This window comes from Pelobates fuscus, chromosome 3 (genome assembly GCF_036172605.1).
Source record: "Pelobates fuscus isolate aPelFus1 chromosome 3, aPelFus1.pri, whole genome shotgun sequence".
Classification (NCBI taxonomy): Eukaryota; Metazoa; Chordata; class Amphibia; order Anura; family Pelobatidae; genus Pelobates; species Pelobates fuscus.
Window position 1 is genome coordinate 250,036,326 of NC_086319.1, and position 27,035 is coordinate 250,063,360.

Consider the following 27,035-nt stretch of genomic DNA (forward strand, 5'->3'; position numbering starts at 1 on the left):
CGACGTGCCATTCTAGGGGGACAAATTAATTAATTTATATACTAAAGTGAGTAATTATCTACCTGCCTAACACCTACCACCCGCCCTCAAAAAATAATATAAATGTACTGATCACCGTATAGGCAGCTACAATCAGTACACTGAAAGGGTTATTTTTAGATCTATAAAAATAACCCTAAAAAAAGTCAGTCTGATCAGAGAGCCCTCTGATCAGTGATCACTGATACAGTACTGTACAGCAGATAAACTGTACAGTATAGTGATCACGGCAGCGGGGAAAGGGTTAAGGGAGATTTGGGTTGCTGCGACTGACACAAAGGGCCCAAAAAAACTAATAAATAAATGCCCTAATCAGGTTGATTACAGTAATATGCTGTGATCAGCACTGAAAGGGTTAAATAAAATATATATTTTAAAACGTTAAAATTTTTTTAAAACTTTGTTTTTCACAGGAGCTGCAAAAGCAAAGATCTCTCTGCCTCTCTCTCAGATCGAAGTGAGGTGAGGAGAGGGGCAGAGACAATGTGTCAGCCAGTAATCTGAGATCATTGGCTGACACATACTAACAGTGATCACAGTGACTGGCTGTCACTGTGATCACCTCCTACAGATCGCGGTAATTGGCCACAGGGGGAGTGCCTTGGTGGTACAGGCATGCCCCCCACCGCGATTTGTAGGGGGCTAATGGCTGCAGTTACATGTGTCAGCCAATAGGCTGACACATAGTAACACTGATCGCACTACCAGGCTATGGCAGCCTGTCAGTGTGATCAGACTGCAGCCTGACAGTGCAGATCGCGGTCACTGACCCCAGGGGGGCTGCCTGGGGGACCAGGCATGTCCCCCGACCGCAATCTGCTGAAGGAGAATGCCGCTGGCTCCATGTGTCAGCCGATTTCAAATCTGCTGACACATGGTAAATACCGATCGCAGTGACAGCCTGTCACTGCGATCAGAAGCTGCAGTCCGCCGTCCCCAGGCACCGGGGGCTGCCTGGGGGGCCAGGCATGCCCCCCCCGCCCGCGATCTGCTGTAGGAGAATGCGGCCGGCTCCATGTGTCAGCCTGTCACTGCGATCAGAAGCTGCAGACCGCGGTCCCCAGGCTGCTGTCTCATTTGAAGCTGTAGTGGTTCTTGTGCACAGAGTCCCTTTAACTTGTAAGAATAGCTTAATTCATGTTTTCTTTCACTAATGTATGTCTTGTGCTGTTTAATATTCCATAAGCCCTTGTGGTAGGTTAATTTATGCACATTATACAGTGTGAAAACTATGAAGTAATCTAGGAAATATGTCAAACTTTGAATTCCTCCATTAAAAACAGAAATTGCTTTTCGACGGAAGGACTGATGAAGTGTGTTCTTCTTGGTATGTGTCGTTTAATATCAAAAGAAATCTTCATTTTGTTGTCATCTCTGAAAGCACACATAGTGATAGTGTCTCCGCCACCAACAAAATGCATGTAGTGTAACTTCACCTACACTTCATCTCGTTTAATTTCTTTAGTACCAGCTTTACTTTGCATTCATCACAATCCTGTCTTTAAAAACCTTTTACCATTCAATTTAGCATTGACGGCTTAATTGAGTAGGCATTACTCCATTTTGGACTCTGATTTGACTCTCTAAGCACCATAACCACTAGTATTTTGAAGTAGTCATGGTGTTTGGCGTCTTTCAGTTTGATACAGTTTTGTAACTTGCTCTGGACAAGCTGCTGATGCTGCCAAGGTCAAGAGCTGGCTAATGTTAATTCTGTGTGTCTAAGCTATCTAATGCTAATTCATGGGCTGAAAGTTTATGCTCTTAGTCAATAAATGACTGATGGGAAGCAAGATGCGCATCACCCAGCATTAAAGCAGGGAAAGCATTGTCATTGGCTGAGTTCATCAATTCTGATGTCCACAAAGGAGGCTTAGCTGTCCCAAAAGCTTGTCATTAAAAAATTTAGTCCAATAAAAAAGGTATTACAAGATACAAATTTTATCTGTTTTTTTTAACATCTGTATGTAAATCCTCCGTGCTAAAAGTTTCCACCCTAGGAAACAAAGAATCTCTGCCAGTTTCCCAATCCAAAATAATATATATTCCAATTTATTTCTCACAATAGTAAATGATTCAATAACATTTGTTGAGTTAGGAGAATAAACTGTCACTTCCAGAGAACTGACTGTCCCACTGTAAGCCTTTCAGCTCCTGCAAATGTTATATTAAAGGAACACTATAGGGTCAGGAACACAAACATGCCCCCTCCCTCCCCCCCCTTACACCCCTTTAAAACAAATTAAAACTCTCCTTATTTCCTGCATCGCGCAGGTTTGCCGGCACTTGCCCTGCCCCTGATCTGCCTCCTTGATGACATCAGACTTGCCGATTTTTAGCCAATCCAATGCCTTCATTTAGGGTGGGATGGGGGCGGGGTCAAATGCCATTTTGGCCAATCAGCACTTCTTCATAGTGATGCATTGAATCAAGAAGTTGTATTTATAGATTTAACCCCTTAAGGACCGAGGATGGTTCAGGACAGTCATCGGCATTTTTGCGTTGCCGACCGGTGACGGTCCTGAACCGTCCTAACGGTGCAATGTACTTACCCAATCGCCGTCGTTCCCCCGGCGGCGATCGGCGGTGCTCCCGGTGTGGGGAGACTGCCTGCAGCCCAGACAGTCTCCCCATGGCGAATTAGGACCCCTGGGGCCATGTGATCGCTCAACAGAGCGACCACATGGTCACAATAGGTGTCCATGTGTCTGCCTGCAGGGGGACTGTCTGTGCTGACAGGCTGTCTCCCTGCCAGTGTAAAATCAAAGAAAAAAAATAATTAAGTTAGTTAATAAAAAATAATTATATATGTGTGTGTGTGTATATATGATATATAGACATATATTATACCTATATAATATGTCTATATATCATATATATATATATAATGTCATGCTAAGTGTATTTTTATATTAATATGTACATATATTAATATAAAAATACACTTATAATTAAATTACACACGTGTATATATCATATATATAATAACTATATATATTGTGTATATAATTATAAAATACAAATAAGTGATTTTAATTAAATTTAAAAATGTAAAAATAATAATAAAAATTGAAAAAAAAATTATATCTATATGAAATTTTATTCTAACTGTATTTTGATATTAATATATATATATTTATATCAAAATACACTTAGAATGAAATTGTGTGTATATATATATCTATGTATATATAAATAAATAAAAAGAATATGAAATATATATATCCATATACAAAATTACGTAAATAATTATATAAATATACATGTAGACTTCAAATATATAAATGTGCATATATATTTAAATTCTACGTGTGTAATTTATGTAATATTTTTGCATAATTAAGTAATTTTATTGATTGCAATTTGAGGGACCTGCCTGCAAACCCAGGCCGAAATTGCAGAGAATTTAATTTGCTAGCACTGTATTTTACCCTGTAACTTTCTATGACACCCTAAAACCTGTTCATGGGGGGTACTGTTTTACTCGGGAGACTTCGCTGAACAAAAATATTAGTGATTCAAAACGATAAACCATATCACAGCGATGATATTGTCAGTGAAAGTGTTGTTTTTTCACACACAAACACCACTTTTACTGATGATATAATTGTTGTGATACATTTTCCAGTTTTGAAACACTAATATTTGTGTTCAGCAAAGTCTTCTGAGTATAACAGTACCCCCCATGTACAGGTTTTATAGTGTTTTTGAAAGTTACAGGGTCAAATATATGGGTCAAATATTTTTACATTGAAAATGGCCATGTTGGTTACGTTGCCTTTGAGAGCGTATGGTAGCCCAGGAATGAGAATTACCCCCATGATGGCATACCATTTGCAAAAGAAGACAACCCAAGGTATTGCAAATGGGGTATGTCCAGTCTTTTTTAGTAACCACTTAGTCACAAACACTGGCCAAAATTTGCGTTCAATTTAGTTTTTTACTTTTTTCACACACAAACAAATATGAACGCTAACTTTGGCCAGTGTTTGCGACTAAGTGGCTATTAAAAAAGTCTGGACATACCCCATATTGAATACCCTGGGTTGTCTACTTTAAACAAAAATATGTACATGTGGGGTGTTATTAAGAGATTTATGACAGATAATAATGTTACAATGTCACTATTGATACATTTTAAAAATGTATGTTTTGAAACCACAATATCCTACTTGTACTTATAGCCCTATAACATGCAATAAAATAGCAAAAAGCATGTAAACACTGGGTATTTTTAAACTCAGGACAACATTTTGAATCTATTTAGCAGTTTTTTTTTTATTCGCTTTTGTAGATGAGTAAAATATTTTTCACATAAGTCAAAAAACATGTATTTCTTTCAATTTTCATCATATTTTTTCATTTTTTTTAAAATTAAATTACATGAGATTATATAAATAATGGTATGTAAAGAAAGCCCCTTTTGTCCTGAAAAAAACAATATATAATTTGTATGGGAATCGTAAATGAGAGAGCGGAAAATTACAGCTAAACACAAACACCACAAAAGTGTAAAAAGATGCCTGGTCGCAAATGTACAACATCGCAAAAACAGTCCGGTCCTTAAGGGGTTAAACCCAGATTTTTGTTCCATTAAATGTAAATACTGTATTGTCAGATCAAAGGCAGTAAATACCTCTTTATTTACCACTTTGTGGTAAAAGCGTGATGATCATGGAGATAAATGTTTGTGGTTAACTCTATATATAAGTTGTAATTAATTTTATCACACTGATACCCTGTCTTCAACAAATTGGGTTATCTGAAGTTTGGGCAATTTGTGATTTCTTTGAATTGCACAACTCTGAAATTCAGTATCTTGAAATGGGCAACGGACAAGCCATTGGATTTTAAACTCTGAATCACGAAACAAACGCAAACAGTTTGCCTGTGTGCAGCACTAGCAGTCAGTGGGGGGAGGGGGGATGGGGGCGAGTGTCAATATAACCCCCATATAAGTGTAAGGTGTAATTCCTTTAGGGTCATATCTACAAAACATTGCAAAGCCAGCTGCTGCTTACTATTAACTAACAAATGGGCAATTATTGCTGCCGAGTAATAAAGAAAGAACTGTAAATTACTAGTCTGCTTTAGGTGGGGGGCTTAATATTAAATATTGGGGTATAGACGCAGGTCAATGTCCTTACCCCCCCACTTATGACTTTACCACCCACCCAAAACCCATGGCTTGGTGAACAATAGACTTCTTGGCACAAATCTATTAGTACAAATAAAAAATCCTTTTTAATCCACACCAGAACTAATCATTTTGTAAAGGAGATGTGTTTGTTTAGATGCAGATTAAGAATTTTTATGGATGAAAGAAATATTTACACATGTCTAGTGGACAATATCTTTTCCATCCCCCAATGATTATTAAATAGCCCTAACTCGCTATATATATATATATATATATATATATATATATATATATATATATATATATATATATATATATATATATATATATATATATATATATATTTATTTTAATAGAGCCACAACTGGCTGGCCACAGGTGTGGAGCATATTGTTGGCAGTGACCTGGCCACCTATGTTTAATTTTTGAGCCCTGACCGGATGCCCACAGGTGGGGGTATGGTGGTCATTTGACAGATCCCCTCTTTGCTTTTTATAGGTCCCAACCACATGGGATCGGATTTTTCTTACTGACTGGGCAGCACTAGATGTGTAGTTATTTTTTAAATTACAAGTTGGTTTAGTGTGCATGTCCCCACCTGCGGCATTTTGAGTAGAGGCATAGGGGATGGTGTTATACTTTCTGTATATTAATATAGAGATCCATAGGGTGCGTTATTTTTTATTTTCCTTTTCTATGCACTAAGTCTATTAACAGGTGATCTGTGACAAGTGTGGGAATCTGTACTTTGGAAGAGTTACAGCTGTATATTGTCATTCTGGTGGTTAGTGATTGTTTCAGATACATTGTATGTTGTTAAAGTGCATAGTTTATAGATGGGACTAACAAACTTGCATCATCAACAGTTGCTATAGCACAGGACTACGCAACCTACGGCACATGTGCCATGCATGGAACTCTAGGTGCTTCTGCGCGGCACTCAAGGCTGCTAGAGCCAAACAGGCTCTGGCCTATCAGAAGTCCCAGTGAAACTTGAGATAACTAATACGAAAAGGTGGTAAAGTGCAATCCTCAATTTATGCATTGCAGCACAGAGAAGAGGTGATCTCAGATTACTTCATTCCAGCACTTGTGAATCGGAATCCACACTGGAGTAGAGCAGCTCTCTGCAGTTATTGCAGCTCCTGTCCTTGAGCTGTGCCCTGATCCCCACCGGAGCCCAGGGAAGCTACCCACACTGTGTAGATATACACAGAAATGCAGAATAGCCCTCCCTTCCTACAAATAATACGAACAGCCCACAAACAAACACGCAATGCGCACAAACTCAACACCACTGACAATTCACATACATGCACACAACGCCACATGCAGCCTCACATGCAATAACCCAAACAGCCCCACACACTACCAAACACACTGTGACATATCCATCCACACACACACACACACACACACACACACACAAACTTCAGTAGGATATATATTCAGAAAATAACCAGTAATAGTGCAGATAGCCAGATACCTGGTGTAGGACATGCAACAAGGTATCTACTTCACTCTACATTCAATCCCTGGCTCTACATTATATCCTTGGTGGGGTTCATACCACCCAAGTGCGATCTCTTGAGCGGTGTTACTGCTCTACTAAATGTGAGTAAATTACCATTTCTATTTTTACCGGTTTTTGGTTTTACACAGTAAGCACTGTGAAAAACGCATGTCAAAGTTATAAATTGATTTGCATGTCAATGAGTGAAATAAGTATTTGACCTCATCGACGTGGTACATAGTGGCAAAACCCTTGTTGGCAATCTGAGGTCAGACGTTTCTTGTAGTTGGCCACCAAGTTTGCACACATCTCAGGAGGGATTTTGTTCAACTCCTATTTGCAGATCCTCTCCAAATCATTAAAGGGACTCAAAACGTTTTCCTGGCACTCCAGGTCCCCTCTCCCTCCCACCCCTCCATCCCAGGTTGCTGAAGGGGGTTAAAACTACATTAGTGGCTTACCCGTATCCAGCGCCCATGTCCCTCGGCGCTGGTTCAGGGTCCGCCCAAACTCATCCACCGACGTCATCCGGCGGGGGAGACCTAATGCGCATGCGCGGCAATGCCGCACACGTGCATTAGACCTCCCAATAGGAAAGCATTGAAAATGCTTTCAATGCTTTCCTATGGGGATTTCAGCGACGCTGGAGTTCCTCACATAGCGTGAGGACGTCCAGTGACGCTATAGCACATAAAGCATTATAGCACATCTGTGCTATAAACCCGGAAGTGCCCTCTAGTGGCTGTTTAGTAGACAGCCACTGGAGGAGGAGTTAACCCTGCAAGGTAAATACTGCAGTTTATGAAAACTGCAATATCTACAGTTGCAGGGTTAAGGGTATTGGGAGTTGGCACCCAGACCACTCCAATGGGCAGAAGTGGTCTGGGCAACTGCAGTGTCCCTTTAAGGTTTTGAGGCTGACGTTTGGCAACTCGAACCTTCAGCTCCCTCCAGATATTCTATAGGATTAGGGTCTGGAGATTGGCTAGGCCACTCCAGGACATTAATGTGCTTCTTCTTGAGCCACTCCTTTGTAGCCATGGCTGTGTGTTTTGGGTCTTTGTCATACTAGAACACCCATCCACGACCCATTTTTAATTCCTTGGCTGAGGGAAGGAGGTTCTCACCAAATATTTGATGGTACATGGCCCCATCCATCGTCCCTTTGATGTGGTGCAGTCCTGTCCGCTTAGCAGAAAAACACCCCTAAAGCATAATGTTTCCACCTCCATGTTTGACAGTGGGGATGGTGTTCTTGGGTTCATAGGCAGCATTCCTCCTCCAAACACGGTGAGTTGAATTGATGCCAAAGAGCTTGATTTTGGTCTCCTCTGACCACAACACTTTCACTCAGTTCTCCTCTGAATCTTTCAGATGTTCACTGGCAAACTTCAGATGGGCCTGTACATGTGCTTTCTTGAGCAGGGGGACCTTGCGGGGGCGCTACAGGATTTCAGTCCTTCACGGCGTAGTGTGTTACCTATTGTTTTCCTGGTGACTATGGTCCCAGCTGCCTTGAGATTATCAACAAGATCCTTCCGTGTAGTGCTGGGCTGATTCCTCACCGTTCTCATGATCATTGAAACTCCACGAGGTGAGATCTTGCATGGAGCACCAGACCAAGGGAGACTGACAGTTATTTTATGTTTCTTCCATTTGCAAATAATCACACCAACTGTTGTCACCTTCTCACCAAGCTGCTTGGTGATGGTCTTGTAGCCCATTCCAGCCTTGTGTACGTCTACAATTTTGTCCCTGACATCCTTGGACAGGTCTTTGGTCTTGACCATGGTGGAGAGTTTAGAATCTGATTGATTGCTTCTGTGGACAGATGTCTTTTATACAGGTAACGAGCTGAGATTAGGAGTACTCCCTTTAAGAGAGTGCTCCTAATTTCAGCTCGTTACCTGTATAAAAAAAACCTGGCAGCCAGAATTCTTGCTGATAGGGGATCAAATACGTATTTTACTCATTGACATGCAAATCAATTTATAACTTTTTTGACATGCGTTTTTCTGTATTTAATTTTTTTGTTCTGTCTCACTGTTAAAATACACCTACCATTAAAATTATAGACTGATCATTTGTCAGTGGGCAAACGTTCAAAATCAGCAAGAGATCAAATACTTTTTTCCCTAACTGTACAAGCCAGGATCTTCCAAATTATTGGACTTAGTACACACAGTATTCAGTACAATCTGTTTTTTGTTTTGATTATTTTCAGGACCACTCTAGGCACCCAGACCACTTCAGCTTAATGAAGTGGTCTGGGTGCCAGGTCCAGCTAGCTTTTACCCTTTTTTTTTTTTTTTTATAAACATAGCAGTTTCAAAGAAACTGCTATGTTTATACTGAGGGTTAAGCCAGCCTCCAGAGCCTCTAGTGGCTGTCTCATTGACAGCCGCTAGAGGCGCTTGCGTGCTTCTCACTGTGAAAATCACAGTGAGAAGACGCCAGCGTCCATAGGAAAGCATTGCAAATGCTTTCCTATGCGACCGGCTGAATGCGAGCGCGGCTCATGCCGCGCATGCGCATTCAGCCAATGACGTCGCGAGGAAGGAGAAGAGGAGGAGGAAAGCTCCCCGTCCGGCGCTGGAGAAAGGTAAGATTTTAACCCCTTCCTCTCTCCAGAGCCTGGCGGGAGGGGGCCCTGAGGGTGGGGGCACCCTCAGGGCACTATAGTGCCAGGAAAACGAGTGTTTTCCCGGCACTATAGTGGTCCTTTAATGAAGTCATTTTATTCTGTATAGATCATACATCTGCACTCTCACTGCTAAATTCTTTCCTTTTATGTATTAAATCACTTTGTTTATGTAGCCTCGGTCATACCTCCCTGCATGTGACTTAGTCTTCCTAAACACTTCCTGTAAATGGATATCTAATGTTTAATCTTGCTTTCTTGCACAGTGTGTTTAATTTAGAATGGATCTCCTGCTCTGTTAATAGCCTTCTAGGACCTGCAGGAGCTTCCTGTGAGCCAGTAATGGATCACTATACCGTTGGGAACAAATACTTATGCTATAGTGCTCACCTACCTATGTAGGTATCCCCTCCCAAGGTCAGGAAAGGATTTTACGTACTTTACTTCCCACAGGGCACTAGTCTCCATTGGGAAACATTGGCAGGCAAGTGTGTCTGTGTGGCAAAATGCCGTACTGCGTCATTAAAATGGTCTGAGACCATCTAATTGAATAGCCAAGTTGAACTAATGGAGTGGAAGTGACAGCCACTAGAGGCATGTTAACCATGCAATGCAGGGCATGGCACGGGACTCAGACAAATTAATCAATGTCATTCAGATATGCTTAGACTCTTCAGCACATAATCACAAGGAGTGCCATAGCATGAGTGAGAAAATTAAAACACAAAGAAGGGAGAGTAGAAGCACATGGGTTGCAGTTTTTCTGCTTTGTGTGAGAACCTTATCTTTTAGATTTATCACAATAAGTTATATATATATATTCAAAATATCTCTAATGATGGGGTGGGTGCACTTATTAAAGATGAAGTAAACTTCAGTTGATCAAACATTGCAATAATGACACTTTTCCCTGCTTGGCAATTGTTTGAATGTAAAACACCTGGTTTGGCATTTTTGGAACCATCTGAATTGTATACTCAATTTAAAATTCCAGAATGTTTCTTTAAAGAGGGGAATGCATACCACTACCGAGCTCCATTTGTCTCTAGTGGTCTATGTAGCTTTGACACTACTTGCTAATGGAAGTTTTTTCAGATAAAGTGGCTCAACTGTGACCCTTGCTAGTCACATTTATACACATGCAACTATGTAAATCTTTTATTTTGCCATTTTTACTGGTGGTGTTTTTGCCAGAATAAAACAATTTAGGTCTGCTTTGTGGAAATTGTGAAGATCTAACTTCTAGAAATACTACGGAGGAGGTTGATGTGATCCTATGCAAGGCGTGCTTGTTGCTCATTTTATTGTAGTGGCAGGCCTGGCACAATGTTTATGTAGTTGTATTTTTTCTTGTTTGTCTATTTGTTAAAGGAAGTATCCACACATGTCTAGTGTGCCTTCCTTTAAATAGTGTCTTGCATGTGTACATACTATATCATGTTTTGCTATAGTGCTGCAAACAATACACGGAAATGAAATCTTGTACCCTGCTTTCCAAAGTAATAGTGTAAATAGATCATTTCTGAAACAATTTGCTTTTGATAGATTTTGAAAGTTTTTGTTCCTTCATTACCCTTTCAGTGCCAGGGTATGCAATGCCTTCCTTCATGAGATCTTGTGTTTCAGATGTACCTTCCCTGTACCTTAGTGCCCTCCCTTATTGTTCTCCTTCTTCTCTCCCCCTCCCCCCCCCCATAGTGTTCTTTCCTTCCATCCCCCAATAGTGTTATTTCCTCCCCTTTCCCAATGTGTAACATCCCCCTGTCTTGTCTCCCTCGGTACCTGGCCGGATTGACAGGAAGTCTCTCTCGGTAAGCACTTCCTTTCAGTCTGGCCGGGTACAGGAAGCATAAATTTCTGTACCGCGGTGGGCACTCCTCTGCTCGATCACGCTACACAGAGTGCCTGGCCCACCTCCTGCCGGTCACTCCAATCTAGCCGGTGCGCCCTAAGGCGGCCGCTTGTGCCGCCATATGGACACGCCGGCCCACCTCATCTGTATTACCGGTGATTATCTACCGATACTTACAAATAAATCAGGATATCGGCAAAACCATTAATCGGTCGATTCCTACTCAGAACCTTTCTGAACAGGTGGTGCTGTAAACAAACTTTCAGGTTTGTTGTCCCCTACACATATTCCAATACGTGATGCTGCGGATTGCTAAAATCGGTAAACATGACTTTTTCCTTTTGGAGTTTTCAGCCAAAGGTCTGTGCCTTTTGCTTTTCTTTATGTGAACATTCTTTATAAAATGGAGGTGCTGCTTATTACTCCCCCACACCCCCTTCATGTAAAGTACTGGGTGGAATAGAGTGCACGCATATGTTTTGGGGAGATCTGTCGTGGCTGAAATTTTTTTCTGGATACGAATTCAGTGTGTCTGTGTCATAGAGATTTTGCCCAGCTTGGGGGAAGTGTCCACAAACAGTGTGAATCAACAAAGATCAGAGGAGGAGCAGCGTGGGGAGTCCTGATGTGGGTGTTGAGATTACATTTTATTTGGGGGAGAGGGGGGTGACAATGGGCTTGGGGTCCCCTTGTCACTGGGGTGGGGAGTAGGGGGAGGGCAATAGGTCCATATTGACAAATTAATGAATAGATGAAATTTCTGTTTGCATGCCCAAGTGTTTAACAAAAACACAAACCACTAAGTGGCTACTAAAAAGACTGGACAAATACCCCATTTGCAATACCTTTGGTTGTCTACTTTTGCAAATGGTATGCCATCATGGGGTTAATTCTCATTCCTGGGCTACCATACGATATTAAAGGCAACGTAACCAATCTGGCGAATTTCAGTGAAAAAACTGAAAAATGTAACCTGCTATATTTGACCCTATAACTTTCCAAAACACCATAAAACCTGCACATAGGGGGTACTATTTTACGCTTGAGACATTGCTGAATACAAATATATATATTTTATTGCAGTAAAAGCAAACAGTATTATGACATTCACAGTTAAAATGTCACGTAGAACTAAAAAAAAAATTCACATTTTTTAAAAATATTTTATTAATATTAAATAGTTTCATAGCTAAATCTGATGTTAAATGAAAGCCCTGTTTCTCTTGAATAAATTTATATATAATAAGTGTGGGTGCACTTAATATGAAAGAGGTGAATTACAGTTGAACAGACATATAGTCAAATTCCAAGTTTTGTTTACGTTTTATTTTGATCAAAATTATGTTATTTATATAGCGTCCTCAAATTCTGCAGCGCTTTACAATGGGTGGACGAACAGACATGTAATTGTAACCAGACAAGTTGGACACACAGGAACAGAGGGGTTGAGGGCCCTGCTCAATGAGCTTACATGCTAGAGGGAGTGGGGTAAAATGACACAAAATGTAAGGATAGTATTAGACTACTGACAGTTGCAGAATTGGAATCAGTCAGGAGCTATTAACAGTTTAATTGATACTCTTTTATTAAGAAGTGGGTTTTTAACGATTTTTTTTTTTTTTTTTTAAGGAGTGGAGACTGGGTGAGCATCTAATGGTGTACATTTGGCTCTCTCCTTTAAGGACCACTATAGGCACCCAGACCACTTCAGCTTAATAAAGTGGTCTGGGTGCCAGGTCCATCTAGGATTAACCCTTTCTGCTGTAAACAGCAGTTTCAGAGAAACTGCTATGTTTACTTTAGGGTTAATCCAGCCTCTAGTGGCTGTCTCATTGACAGCCGCTAGTGGCGCTTCTGCGCTTCTCACTGTGATTTTCACAGTGAGAAGACGCCAGCGTCCATAGGAAAGCTTTGAGAATGCTTTCCCATGAGACTGGCTGAATGCGCATTCAGCCGATGACTGCAGAAGGAGATTCCTCAGCGCCGAGAGAGCCCGGCACTGGAAAAAAGGTGAGGGGTTAACCCCTTCCTCCCCCTTCAGCCCGGCGGGTGTGGGGCCATGAGGGTGGGGACACCCGCAGGGAACTATAATGCCAGGAAACGAGTATGTTTTCCTGGTACTATAATGGTCCTTTAAGGGGTTAAAAGGGCCAGGGCATTGTAACCACTACAGCAAGCTTGTAAAATTGATGTGTAGTGGATCTGTCATGTGAAGAGACAATGGAAACACTGGTGAAGTGTAGAGAGATGGGAGGGCTTTTTAAATGATCGTTCCTGAAGAGGATGTAATGAGTAAGTGATTACTAGATGATTAACAGACAACTTGAAAAGTGAATAGCGTGTTTGTGTGTTTTTGTGTGTGTAAATGGTGAGGCTGCACTCTCAATCTTTAAAAAAAAAAATAAAAAAAAATAATCCAATCTTTAATTATACAATTAAAATTAAACATTTCAGTCCTCTCTGGATAAAATGCTGTTTCCATTTCCCTTCGGTATTAAGCGTGACATTTGTCAAAGTGTGCAAACTTGTGTTATTGGCGAACATTACAAAATAGTCTTGCGTAAACAGCACACATATTCTCTTAAGGTACTTTGTTCCTCTTTATTCAGTTTGTAAATTTTGTGCAGACTACAGCACTGACCTCTGTCAGCACAGACTCCTTTTGTGATCTGTTTCAGTGTGACACTGTCCAGTTATTTCTATGCTTTGCTGCAACCTTTTTGTGGCTTCTAACATAGGTGACCTGTCACAAAGCACACCAACCATGGTTTTATCCTCTCTGAATGTTGCAACTGACAAGGATGCAGCTTTGTCTCCCTTTACTAACAAACTAACAAATTTTATAAATTACTTCAGTTAGCCAGTGTGGGGCAGTCCCCATGGAGACTGCTAGAATATTGTTGATTTTGTTCAACTTTTAAAATTATTTCCCTGGAATTGTGTTTTATACATAGCGATCTTTGTTTCCAAGACCAGGCCTTCCAAGTATTACTTGTTCGAAGCACAGGTGTTAGGAAGCCATACTTCTGAAATCAGATGTAGTTACATGACTGGTTTCTGTCTTCTCTCTAAATTAATTTACTTCTATTCTTGGCTGCAGGGATTCTCTTGTTCTTGATGTATATTCAGTTACTGATTTTTGGACTGATGTAATGCACTTTGGAATTGGCTGCACACTGTCTATATTGGTAATTTTCTTAATGGAATGGTTGAATAAGGATACTAATTTACTTGTGTTTCACCTATTTTGATGTATGCAACATTCTTATAGTTATAGCATTGTTTTGCCACAAGCTAGGCCTTGGATATAATTTGGCTACAATTCAAACAAAACATTTTATCAAACTATATTTTAAGTTTTTCCCAGGGACCGTTTATATTTAACTACCTTCTACAACCACTGTGTGCTCCTTTAGTGGTTTTCTACCTCTGTCATATAAAAAATGACACAGGATGCACTTTAACCACTTCATCTTAGTGAAGTGATTATAGTGCCTTGATTCACTGGACACAATCCCTCATTTCAATGTTAAACTATTTAATGCTGAATGAGAAACCCCAGCTGCTTGCAGCCCTAACCCCACTGGAGTGTGCAAGCCTTAACAGCCCACAGCCTTAACCATACCCACTCATAGCTGTGATGGGTGACTCGGATAGGCTTACAGCAGACAGCTGATCCTCTCATGCTATTACTGGCAACCATCACTGCACGGATTATTGCGGAAGCCTTAGCATGAGCAGCACAGAATGGCAATCCTGTAGGTGCCTGTAGACCCCAATAATGGAGCCAGGGAACTAGTGCACTATAACCACGTAATTTCCGGCACTATAACTATTTCAATAATATGACATGGTTATAGTGTCCCTTTAAAAGTAACTGTGGAAATAGTTTGGTGGAAGAGATGTTACTCTCTTGCCTTCCTCTATTCTCCTACTGATTAAATCCATCATATCACCTTCAAACCTAAAACCATTTCTTTTCCTTTTTTCCCTACTCTGCTTCTTCTTGGGGAGGAATGGTCGTGGGAATTTGCAGCATTGAAAACCAACTACTACTTATGTCAACTTTCATTTTTGTGAGATGCTCGGTTTTCTTAAATTTAAAAAGGGGAAGGAGAAATGGAAACGGTTTCCTTTTTTATCTGTATGCTTTCTCTATAGACAACCAGGTGTAGATTTTATAACCATGTTTGACAGGCATGGTGGCACACCCAGTTGTAGTAAAGTGTTGTTGATTTCAACATTTAATTTTTTCTTACATCTATATTTGTTAGATCTAGACTGTAAATAAGTAAATATTTTTTTTAAAATAGTACCTCCTACTTTTTAAACCCCGGACTTACCCCAGGACCGTCGGTATTCTTTCTTTTCCTATTCGGGACGGACACGCTGACTGTACTGGGAGTATGGTGAGGTGCACAGGTTGCTGTCTGAAGAATCTGGCAGATGGCTGCCAGGGAGGTGATCTGAGTGCAATGCTCTGTGTCCTGCTTAGAGCTGTCGGAGAGTCTGCCTTCTTATGCAGCGTGGATACCGCACTGGGTAAGAGGCGGTCCGCCAGTTTGATTGCGAGCTTGCGCACGGCGGTGGAATGCATGCCTGGGTGGCCATGCGTTCACTGTAGTTCCGAATGCGCTACTGCGCATCTGCAATTCAACTCTTTAATTTTTGGTGCTCAATTAAAAAAAAATTAATGCTTATTTATACCGTGCAACCCCTCAAGGCAAGCATGAAGTTGTCTGGAGAAGGATACTGTGTCACCAGCCCCCCACATGGTTCAGAGGTCTTTAAGGTAAGATTTATTTTCTTTTCCTTAAAGGTATGTTTTCTCTTCTGGATTCGTGTGTTCTAAAAATTATGTTCTTTATTGCATATGTCTAGCCTATCTTCTCATAAAGTCTTGGACAAGGAGAAAATGTAGGCACCTGCACCCAAGAAGGCAACATTTAAATCGAAACATAACACCTGTTCAGAATGTGCTACTCCATTACCTGATAGATGCAAAAAGATGTGCAATAGCTGCTCCTCTAAAGATTTGGAAAAATCTAAACAGCAGGATATGCAGAAATGTCTTAACTGGTTCCAGGGTAAACTATCGCAGACATTTGAATCTTTTAAAGAATCCGCTAAAATGCATGTTCATTCTCGGGAGAGACATTCGAAAAAACGTACGTGAGAAAGATCTCCCTCACTATCTGTTATCAGGAGAATGATCTGACACTACATGCACATAAAAATCTAGTGAGGTGTCTAGAGTGGAAAAAGGTTTTCCTGCAGAACACCTAAAACGATTCCTTAAAGAGGTAACAGCGGTGTTATCACAGGAGGATTCTTCAAAAAAAATAAAATTAAGAGTTTCACGACAAATACGAAGTTGGTAGAATTTGTTCATAGAGAATGGAAGAATCCTGAGATTTCATTTCCAAACATTTTAGGAGCTTATCAGACTTCAAGAAGGCTTAAGTTGGGAAGATCTACCTAAGGTAGATACACAAGTAGCACAACTGTCCAAAAAGACCACTCTACGCATCAGTGCGGTATCTGGCCTTAAAAATCCAATGGACAGAAGAGTGGAGACTTGCAGAAGAATCTTCCAAACAGTGGGATTTCAAAGTAAAGCTGCAATTGTGGGAGTATCTGTTATGAGAGCACAAAAATTTTGGCTTCAAGAAATTGAGTTGCCTGATTGAAGGTTCGGAAAAAGAAATTCCTTATCTTTTGCATAACATAAAGATGGCTAATGATTTTATGCAAGATTTAACTGAGGAAGGCCTAAAATGGTCGGCACGTTCAATGGGACTTGCTTCAGTAGCCAGGACTTTATGGCTGTGTTCATAGTCCGTTGATACGGTTTCTAAAGTTTCTTTATGTGAACTGCCTCTAGAAAGTGGGAAATTGTTTGGTTCCTAACTGGAAGAAATTATTAAACAAATGTCTGACACGAAAAAAGCTTTACCTCAGGAAAATAAATTTACACCACATTATAAAAGATTCCAATACCAGCATAGAAGATCTGGAAAGTTTGATGGGAATTGTTTTTTTTTTTTTCGGAGACCAACAAGAAACTACAAGTTTCAAGACAGAAATACTAACAAACAAGACAAAAAGAGGTTTTGATGCCAAAGTAGGTGGTAGACTACAACATTTTTACAAGGCATGGGATGAAGTGGTCTGGGTGCCAATAGGCAGAAGTGGTCTGGGTGCCTCGAGTGTCCCTTTAAAGCAGTCTGGTATGCCCTAGTAAAATTCAAACATTGGATTCTGAACAAGCCAGTAAAGATAGTATGACATCAGCACGACGGTAGCAAATATCAACAGTCAGGGTGGTACAATAATCAGAGGCTTGCAAGTTCTTTGTGGGGAGATTATGATGTGGTCTCTGACACCTGAAATCTAATTCAGCAGTTCATATAAAAGGCAAACAAAATGTGGTAGCAGACGAACAAATGGTCACAAACAAATTGGTCTCTACATTCTTAAGTCTTCTCACAAATAGTAAAAAGATTCGGTCTTCCGGTAATAGATCTAATGGCAAGGAGGAGGAACAGAAAAGTGCAGAAGTTTGCTTCACTGTTCAGGCAGGGCAACCCTCAGGTTCTGGACAGCATGTCTGTCCCCTGGCGTTTTGGTCTGGCATACCTTTTTCCTCCTATCCCAATGATCCCAAGAACTTTACAAAAGATCAAAGCAGAACAAGCTTGAGTGATTGCTGTCATCCCATACTGGCCAAACCGGAGCTGGTTCTTGGCAATGCGACTTATGGCACTGGACTACTGGGAGCTTCCATTCTCAGATCAACTCCTGGAAAATGTTGTTTTTCCAGAGAAAACTATTTAAATGTTCGGATTGACGGCCTGGCTGTTGCAAGGTTAATCCTGAAGAATCAGGGCATTCCGGATAATCTGATTCATACAATTCTAAACTCCACCAGAGCTTCTATGTCTAGTATCTATTTGAGGATTTGGAACCAATTTCTCCATTGGTGCGTTCGGCATAATTGCTTTCACTGCCATCCCTCTGTCAGGACGATTCTTCAGTTTCTGCAAGAAGGCTTTGAAAACGGACGGTGTCTCTACTTTTAAGGTTCACACTGCAGCCCTCAGCCATTTTTTGCTACAAGAATTTGCGACAGGTCTACTGATTAGGCATTCAAGTCCATTCTTCTTCAAAGACCACCTCGGAAATTTTAATTCCCTTCCCGGGATATATCTCTGGTGCTACAGTCTTTATGTGAAGCTCCATTCGAACCACTTGAAGGTGTATCATAAAAAATTCGGTCTCTCAAGACTATATTCCTGGTAGTAATTACCTCAGCTAGGAGAACTGGGGAGATCCAAGCCCTTACCTCTTCACCAGAATTCACAATTTGCCATCAGGACAACGTTGTACTGCATACTAAGCCTTCTTTTTTACCAAAAGTTCTTTCAAGAAAATCTCTTAATGAACCTCTGCTTCCATCATTTTGTAGTTCGGGAAGTTCGGATCAAGAACAAAAGTAGCATAACCTGGATGTTCGCAGAGCACTTCTGATTTACTTATCCCATTCAGTAGATTTTAGGTCCTCTGATCACCTGTTTATTCATTTTCAGGGTAAATGGAAGGCTATGGGGGCATCTTAACCCACTCTGGCGAGGTGGTTAAAAAACACAATCAAGTTGGCTTATGAATTGCACTATGTTAAAATTCCTTCCTCCATTAAAGCACACTCAACCAGAGCCATGTCCACTTCATGGGCAGAAAAATCCAACGCTTCTCCTAAAGACATCTGCAAAGCAGCAACATGGTCCTCTCTTCATACCTTTATCAAGCACTATCGGGTAGACATCACCTCGTCCTCTGAGGCTGCTTTTGGGCATAAGGTGCTTCAAGCTGTAGCTTGCGGAGACTCGCCCTTTTTAATTTTCCAGGGATCTTGTTATATCCCACGGGTACTGCCACTATATGCCAGGAAAAATAGAAATTTTACGAACTGTAAATACTTTTTTCCTTAATATAGTGGCAGTATGATTCCCTCCCTCTTTTGCTAATTTATATTGAGCCATGCATATGGCCTATTGTCTTTTCTTTTCATTTACTGATGGTCCATCAGTAAATCCAACTTCATCATGCACTGCCCAGCATGAACAAGGAAGTTAGTGCTGAAAAACAAAGGGGTGGAGCAATTTAGATGCAAAATATGCATATTTTTATTTTGTGTGAAGTACCTTTAAATACAATTTATTCAAAAGTATAATTTCCAGGTTAGTGTATTTGCCTTTACGTACAGTTGTGTCTGTATTTGAATTTAAATACATACTCCCTCAAACAGAAGGGGTTAAAGTTCCATCTTGTTGATGTTTTATTTTTAGCTGATGTTCTGTGCCCCTACAGCAGAAAATAAAAGCTGTTGTGTAGTGACAGCAGAACGGATTCCAGGAACTAATCTTGTTTTTTGGGAAGAGTCCTATGTCTGCTTTAGCACATTATGTGCCTGGCTTCTTTCAGTGTGTTGATGCACGTTTTCTGATACGCTTATTTAGAATGTGAAGCGCGGGTTTCTGCCTTATGCCAGATAGTTTCTAGCCAAGATCCCTCTATGAAATTAAGCCTTGTGCTCCAAATATGACTTTTCTGTAATGGCTGACTAAACTACTGTTAGTGGATCTGAGTTTGTTGCTGAACAGCTGTTTTCCCCTCATATTTTTTTTTTGCGATGGATAATAATTTGGTTCAATTTAACAATCTATTAATTCCTATTACATAATCTACATAATCTTAACTTGTTAAGACCAAGGCTCGCTTGAGATTCAATGCTTTTGTAAGCATGGCCTTTTTGGCACTTTTGCCATGTGTTCACTGTACCACAATAACCCACTTTCTGTTTAAGTGAAGCAATGCATATTGTATACCTTTTTATTTGCATGCCAAGTGCAGTTAAAGGACCACTCCACACCCCAACTGCAGTACTTTATTGGTGAGGGGCATTTAAGTTTAACCATAGAATTAGGCACTTTAATAAATTAACTAGGAACACGCCTGGGAAGTTTGCAGCCTCCTACCGTTGGCTCCCCTGAGCCAACAGAAGTGGCAGGCACGCTCTACACAGACCTCAGACCAAATCTGTGTACATCCGTTCACCAACTCAAAGGCTTCTCAAAGACCGAGCCCTCCCCTTTTTTCCATAAAGGGACTCTCAAACAGGCTGCAGTACATAGTATCTGCAGCCTGTGCAAGCTCTAAAGATATACCCATAATGAATACATGCATGGAAAATTCATGCATGCATTAATTGGGGCTTGTATCTACTAAACAGGGATTTTCTTATTTCCCTTTTTGCTCATTTAACAAAAACAAACTTAAAATCGGTCCACTAGTCCTGATTTTAAAATGACAATATCTAGAATTTCTGTTTATTTTTAGACTTTCTAGCTCTGCTAGCTCTCTGTACTGTGATTGCAGCATCAGAGGAAGGTCTCCCTCCATGCAGTAGCTCCAGGAACTGTGATCGGTGCTGGGCAGTTGGCATAGCTCAGCAACGATCACTAAGCAGGATGACCTCACATGGGTCTTTTCAGACACTGGGGTTCTCCCTGATAATAGGACACATTTAAAATCACAGATTTTTAAATTGCCATGTGCAGCTCTCACATAGCATACTGCACATAGCTCATATCTTAGCTTAGGGTCCCTAATTGTAAACACCGTTGACAGGGCACTCACAGATTTCATAAAAATCCTTTGGCTCCCTGCTTTTAGCATGAGGATTGGTGGGGCAGACTCAAATACCACGACATGAGCATGATCGCTCGGATGCCGTATTCAAAGGGCCGTGAGCGGAGCATACTTAGAACACCGCACATAGCTTGTTTGCCAGTGTGGGGCCACTGATACCTGGAGTTTCTTGGTACCAGCAGGTATTTAACCCTGCTGGTACTTTTAATGCATGACACAGTATGCCATCTGTTACAATGTATGACCTCATGGACTGTCATGCCATTCTCAGGGGGTTAAGAATGGCTTCTGTTATGAGAATTGTGATGTGATATTAAGTGTGTATGTATAGATTATGATTTATTTTTAAAAAAAAGTGCAACGGTGTGTAGGCGCTACCAAATTAACACACAGGTGTAGTGTAAGTGTAGACGCCCAACACTTAAAGGATGAATAGTATCATAAATAGAATTACTACACCAAATATAAAAGTTCTATGACTGGACCACTCTAAAAAAAAAAAAAAAACTAAAAGTAGTATTTTTATTATATAATTTTTTTTAATCAATTTTTTTTTTATTTTTTTTTTTATTTTTTTTTTAAACTTTTCCGGTTCCTTGCAGTATGTGAATTTGTTTAGACTGCCAGGGAACACACTAGTGACATTGTTGTGGCCATGACTTAAAGATGCATATTACTGTTTTAATTAATATATAATATTAAAGCAATAAGTAACATTAATATTTTTTATAGTTCATGGTAATATGGTTGAATATGTGGATAGAAAATACACGAAATGTTGTGATTATAATTTTATTAAATATAAATGTAATATTACAAGTAAACAGATGCTAGCAGAATTTCAATGTACTAAAATAATTGTAAAATATAAAACTACAACATATTCCTTACAAAAGGCTAGAACAGTTGCTAAATGTTACAATGGAATCCCATGGTACAATACAAAACACGAACCACCTTACACAAACCACAGCCTGTGGGGCTAGGGCTAAACAGTCAGCTGCTACATTCTTAGATAGTCAAGGGGAGAGCAAAAGAGAGCCTCGATCCTTCCTTCATCTGGTTTTTATTCAGTGTATTCCTAAGTAGACTGGCCTGTGATGTCACTGCCAGAAGCACATGGCTTAAGGAATCATACACACGGTCCCTGGTGGTGCCTCTAAAGCATTAACCTCATGCTTTATTTTATGACCTAAACCATATTAATACCATTAGATGTATGTAACTGTATAAAATTATCTCACGAGTCAAGTGCCAAGAAGTTTTAAATTAATGTGTTGTAAAGGAACTATTGGATTGGAGTATGCTTCTAATATTGCATGATGTCATTGGTTTGTGTCCTCAATGGAAGCAACCTGGTTAGAATTTTAAAGTTCAGTCCACTTGTTGAAGAACTGTATTCTCCTTCTTTGAGAAACAATGGCATGTCTGCTCTGTAGTGAAAATGAATCTAAAGTCTAGGCTGGCAGTTATGCTCAGTCCTGGCAGTTGGTCCCCAGTAACAAACTGTGCATGTTTTACCATTTGCAGTGAAAATATAGATTGGTGTACAATGGCTAAAATGTAACGCACAATTGAATGTAGACAGGACATATTCTACAGGTGCATCTAAGGGTATTCTGATGTACAGTAACACCCTACTTTTCTAATAACATAGTTTCATCCGAGCGACATCAAATGGCAAAATATAACTGAAAAGGGCATGGGACTGTGGAATTTTTTTTTTTCCCCATCCTTATTTGTATTCCTCAACCTATGGCTCCAGAATTGAAAGCAAGCATGAAGTTACAATTCTAGGAGGACTCAATGAATTTATAGTGAAATTTTATGGACCACAAGGAAGTAAGTAATTGTTTTAATTGTATTTTATTTATTTTCAATGTGTGTTGTATGCAATTGTTTTATTCCAGAACACTTTGTCATTCAGAGCAAATGTCAAATGATTCCCTGCGCAAGTGAATTTGTTTTTGTTGTCCTTGCACTGCCCCTCTCCCTGCCTCCACAGTAGGTCATGATGTGATGTAGTCCCTACAACATGAAGATATGACTACACTAAGTGCAGATCCTAAGGGTATCTTCAATTTTAATGTATTGTGTGCATATTTTTATGTATAATCAATTATCCTCACAGTGCATACAAAGTGTAAAGAGTCAGCTTTAGCCTGGAGTGGCTTTTTAAGTCATACCTCTCGTTGGCTTGCTGTGCTTCTGAAGCTCCAATTTCTTAAATACATTTAAATTTGGCTGCTGTGAAACTATATGCCATTTGAGGAACACATCAATCCACCTGCACCCCTTATAATGCATATTGCAAAAGTTAACTAATCAGCTGTTTGAAGCGGAGAATAACTCTGAAGGTCGGTTTATAAAATGTTCCACCTACACCAGATTGTAACCATAATTGTGATCCTGTGGTCCAGAAAGTGTTAATTCCACATTATTTACAGGGATATGCAGAGCAACTATATTAACCAACAGGAGAGCCATGATCCAATAGTCAGGTTTTTTGTGGGGGTGGGGTTTCTTGTCTTGAGGAAGGCATATTTCTTTACCTTTTAAAAAAAACAAAAGCAAATTCTTTTTGAGCCAAGTCTCAGAAGGGCCTTAAAGTGACACTGTCACCGAATTTGCAAAGCTCAAAAAGATAATTTGCATGTGGGGGCGAAGCCAGCAGCCATACTAAATGGACGTGTTTCAGTTGTGCTCCTAGAGAATTGAAGCTAAGAACGGCAAAATAACCTGCTTACTTACCACAACAGACTCCCTTCCGTGGATCCTACTCCACCTATGATATGGGGCGCAAAAAGCAAAAAACAGCAGCTGGAAAAACCCCATTTATCGCGGATATCAGCAAACTGCTGTGGAGGGTGCGAGATAACATGAGGCCAGACATGGCACGGCTCTCGCACAGGACCTCCTGTTTGACCAGCGCAGACTCCCTGATCGACCGAAGGGGCTCTGAGCAACAAGCCATGAAGAGGAGAGCAGAACAGCCTCCCATGCAGAGAGGAAACCCTCCGGTCACTGAAGCAACGCTGAAAGCCTACCTTGATGAACTCTGACAAAGTATTACGGCTGACAGTCTCCTTCAAGAAAGAAATTAATGGGGTGTCTGTACGCCTCCATGACACAGGGGTCACCACCGCCACTCACGAGGTGCACATTGCTAGCCTGGAAAGAGATGGCAACACTCAGGCAAGAAATTACCCAATCCCAGTGCCATATGGCAGTAATGGAAGACCATAGATGCTGGAAGAACGTGAAAGTAAGGGACCTTCCTGACAGCATCACCCTGACTGAGATTCCACACCTAATAAGGAGATTACTTGCTGGCCTATTCTCCCATAAACAAGGTAAGGCTATATGACCTTAGATGGCTGCTACCGGCTACCACTGCCACAAGCTAAATCACGGTCCAATAGAGATGTGATCATCCGCTTTCAGAACGGCCCGGACAGGCAAGCCTTCCTGTCCGCGGTGCACAACACCTCTCCCTATCCTTTTGGGGACATTCCTTATAGTTTTATCCTGACATCTCCATGGTCACCATGGACTGGCGCAGGTCCCTGCGAGTGCTGACCACAGAGTTACAGAAACAGAAGTTACCCTACAAATAGGTTGCACCACGGTGCTTAGTAATACCAAGGGAGTCTGGGACTCTAAAAGTCGTAGAGGCTTCAGAAGTGACCAGCAACTCTGGCTGCTGTCCGTTGATACAAGAGAGCAGCTTCCAGCACCCCTCGTGCAGAAGACCACCTGGAACCCGGCGGCGGTGCGCCCATTTGTTTCTGCCTCCCAACGGAGCAGCACCGCGGCCCAGGGAATTGCTTGAATGACTTAATGTGACTGCGCAGTTTGTCTGCTTTAGGCACAGAGAGTTAGCAAGGTTGGCTTAATGCGGTTATATTCGCTTAAGCAGATAATAAGCGCTCCGCTGCACACTCATTCACCTTCCGCTGACAAAGGGGTCTCAGTGCCACTCACCACCTATCTACCTATCCCCCCACCTCACACACTGATCATGGCTTTAAGCCACTTTCCCACCACTTGCAACATGGGTGATACCCTCCGCTCCCTGACATGAGTAGCAACCAGTGACCATGGAGTCATATGGCCTACCTACCCACGCGTCACTTTAGAGCTAGCTGCAGATCTCCTAGGGGGGTACTGAGGGCTTTGTTCAAGTCTGAACTTGTGACACATACTTCTATTATAACCAAAAGCTATCAATCCTAGAATAGCAGTATTATTTTGAATACCATGCTTTAATTGCCTTGCCTCACAACTGTTTATTATTTTGCAATACATGTCTTAATTGTGGATTGACAAAGAGGTGACAAAAAAAGATAATTTGTTGGGAATCGAAAGCTGTATGTTTTAGATTTCAGGGTTAAGGGGACAGAGGCAGTACACACAGACCACATCAATGAAATGATCTGGGTTCCTATAGTGCCCCTTTCCTTGTCATTTATACTCTAATAAGACTGGCTAATCTCGGGTTTTGATGTGAATCGGTCCCAAATCAATTTCTTGGTCCAATGAAACGCCCCTTTAATAAATAGTGTGTATTTCTTTGAAACTTAGTCATGTGATTAATGTGGAAATGGAGTATAATGTAAATGAGGCACGGTTCCTAATTCAGCCTTGAAATCTTTCCATTTCCTAAAATGTTACCAATTCCTCCCTCTCAATCTTTAAATTGATGGATATAGATATATGCTATGACATTTTTTTTGTATCAGGATTTAAAGTAAAAAGAAAATTTGCAGTTGCTACTGTTCTCTTGGTCTTTAATTCCTGCATTACAGACTGGCAGGCGGTTTTGTTGGTATTTAACACTGTAATGTTTCATACTTTTGTAATGTTTCATGATATAACTGTCTGTAGTATAAGGTGACAAACACAGGTTTAACCCCTTAAGGACACATGACATGTCATGATTCCCTTTTATTCCAGAAGTTTGGTCCTTAACCCCTTAAGGACCAAACTTCTGGAATAAAAGGGAATCATGACATGTCACACAAGTCATGTGTCCTTAAGGGGTTAAAGGTACACTGTAGTCACCTAAAAAACTTTAGCTTAATGAAGCTGTTTTAGTGTATAGATCATGCATCTCGGGTTTCACTGCTCAAATAACTATTTAGGAGTTAAATCACTTTGTTTCTGTTTATGCTGCCATTGCCACACCTCCCCTGGCTCTGATTGACAGAGCCTGCATGAAAAAAAAAAACTGGTTTCACGTTCAGTCAGATGTAATTTACCTTAAACAAATGTATCTCTTGCTCTGTAAATTGAACTTTAATCACATACAGGAGGCTCTTGCAGGGTCTAGCAAGCTATTATTATAGCAGGGGATAAGAAAATCTAAATTAAACAGAACTTGCAATAAAGTAAGGATAAACAGTAGATTACTCTTTACAGGAAGTGTTTAGGGAGGCTGTGCAAGTCACACGCAGGGAAGTGTGATTAGGGTTCAGAAACAAATTGATTTAACTCTTAAATGGCAGAAAATTGCGCAGTGAGACTGCAGGGGCATGATCTATACACCAAAACGGTTTAATTAAGCTAAAGCTATTCTGGTGACTAGTGTCCCTTTAACTCTGTTTAAAGCGGCTGTCACTTTTTGTGGATGGTGACATCTCCACTGTGTCCGGTGGCCGGTAGGTATGGTAAGAGAATCTAACTGTAAGGCTCCTGCTTCATTCCCTACGCATAGCGGTGACCTAATTAACCATTGCCCTGTGTGGTCTGCCTGGTCCATATTCCTACAACATTGGCAATTCTCATATTTACTAAAGCCAGATGCGGTCAGAATTTGGTAGGTTTAGATACGAAAATCTGATTTTCTTAACTCCTCAAACCCAATTTACAGCACTGGTATTGCAAATGACCTAATTCACTTGCTATTTGCCAGCGCTTGTTAGCCAGATGCCACATGGAAAAAGAAATACATAAAGTAAATAAAAATCCTTTGAAGGTGAGTAAGACCTCCATATGCTACCATCTGGCAGGTGGGGCGTGGGGGCATGTCTAGTAAACATTAAAACTACAGACTTGGCAGGCATTGCTGCCCAGTTGCTAGAAAGTCACCTCCCATAAGAATGGTGCTTAAGAAATAGGAGGGCATAGTCCCCACCCG

The 27,035-nt window shown here is 40.7% G+C and overlaps 1 protein-coding gene across 1 annotated transcript in view; it reads left to right on the top strand.

Moving 5' to 3' along the window:
- Positions 1-27,035, top strand: part of UBE2H (ubiquitin conjugating enzyme E2 H) — a 47,451-nt gene that overhangs the window by 8,565 nt on the left and 11,851 nt on the right. The window contains exon 2 of the mRNA XM_063448309.1: positions 22,662-22,738. Within this exon, the coding sequence (XP_063304379.1) occupies positions 22,662-22,738 (77 nt within the window). The remainder of the gene's footprint in view (positions 1-22,661; positions 22,739-27,035) is intronic.